This window comes from Papaver somniferum, unplaced genomic scaffold (genome assembly GCF_003573695.1).
Source record: "Papaver somniferum cultivar HN1 unplaced genomic scaffold, ASM357369v1 unplaced-scaffold_3743, whole genome shotgun sequence".
In the NCBI taxonomy this organism is placed as follows: domain Eukaryota; kingdom Viridiplantae; phylum Streptophyta; class Magnoliopsida; order Ranunculales; family Papaveraceae; genus Papaver; species Papaver somniferum.
The window spans coordinates 1204-2824 of NW_020646242.1; the positions used below are offsets into that span (position 1 = coordinate 1204).

The window sequence follows — 1621 nt, forward strand, 5'->3', positions numbered from 1 at the left end:
ATTTCTGAGCGGGGCTAGCTTTGGGTTAAGTTCTTGTAGCATATTTCTTAATTGAATGTTAAGTATAATTAATTTAGGTTTTTAGAGTCTCTTCATTTAGTTAACCTCTTGGATTAGTCAGCTGCTAGCTTAGGGGGCGCTACAAAATATCTTTTCATGTCACATAATATACCCATTTTTCTTCTTTTTCCTTGTTAATGTGCTTATAACCGGTTCGAATGCGTGTAATGTGAGCACAAAATTCCATTCCGGGACGACCTTCCCACCGACTTCATCTCTGGAGTTGCTACTTCCGCATACCAGAATGAAGGTGCAACTAAAGAAGGAGGTAGAGGTACAACTATTTGGGATATTTTTGCCAACACATCTTCAGGTATGATATCTGACCACAGCACCGGAGATGTGGCCGTTGATTCTTATCATCGCTACAAGGAAGATGTAAAGCTTATCAAAGAGATGGGTATGGACAATTACAGATTCTCTATTGCTTGGTTTAGAATTTTATCGGGTGGACATCTTAGCAAAGGAGTAAATAAACAAGGAGTCACTTATTACAACAACCTCATCAATGAGCTCTTATCCCACGGAATTCAACCATTTGCGACGTTGTTTCATTTTGATCTGCCACAGCCACTCGAAGACGAATATGGTGGTTTTTTGAGTCCTCAGCTCGCCAATGATTTCAGGGATTATGCAGAAGTGTGCTTTAAAGAATTTGGCGACAGAGTCAAGCATTGGATCACAATTAATAAACCTTGGACCTTTATTTATATGGGTTATGGCTTAGGATTAACACCGCCAGGTCGGTGCTCTAACCGACATCTTTGCAAATATGGGAATTCAGGGGTTGAGCCATATATAGTTTGCCACAACCTACTCCTTGCTCATTCTGTTGCTGCCAATCTTTACAAGGAAAAATATGTTGGATATTTTCAATCTCTTAGAAAAATAAAATGGTTTTCGGTTTCAGTTTGCCGCTATGACGGAAAAGTGTTATGTGTTAAATAAACACAATGGATGTTAGTCGGAGATGAAGAGACACCTTTAATAGGTGTGATGGTTCATAAAAGACATAACCATTTCCAATAGACATTTAATGTGTATTGCAACACGATCACTGTGTGCTAAGAACCCATGTTTCCTGCGGCAAAAGCTTTTTGCCACATCAAAATCTTTTGCCACACCATGTGGCAACAACCAGTGTGACAAGAAATTATTGCCGTAGGATTTTTGAACCCAGAATATACGGTCCGTACGGTTTGGTTTCCGAACCGTAGACAGTGTTTACGGTTGGGTTTCCCACCGTAGACAGTTCTGAAATTGTTTTTTCAAAAACCTAATTTGATCTATTCCGCCTATCCATGCATTAAAACTAATGAAATAAAATGAGTTTTTTTATTTTTACCTTATTAAATTCATTGCGGATAGATTAAGTGGTGTTAACCGATAATTAGTTATTTTGAGAATTGATGATTAATCGAAGAAATAGCGACGGAGGTGATGGGGAAGAAGAAAATGGAAGAGTTAAAAGGAGAGGAATGAAAACAAATTAGTTTTAGGTTTCAATATTTAATAGGTTAAGAGTATTTTAGTATTTTTCTTATGAATTAGGTCCCCTTAT

The 1621-nt window shown here is 37.8% G+C and overlaps 1 protein-coding gene across 1 annotated transcript; it reads left to right on the forward strand.

The window, feature by feature from the left end:
- The first annotated feature begins 375 nt into the window (after positions 1-375).
- On the forward strand, positions 376-1008 carry LOC113342358 (beta-glucosidase 10-like). Its single transcript, XM_026586919.1, has one exon. The coding sequence runs from the start codon at positions 376-378 to the stop codon at positions 1006-1008; it is 633 nt and encodes a 210-aa protein (XP_026442704.1).
- Positions 1009-1621: the final 613 nt, after the last annotated feature.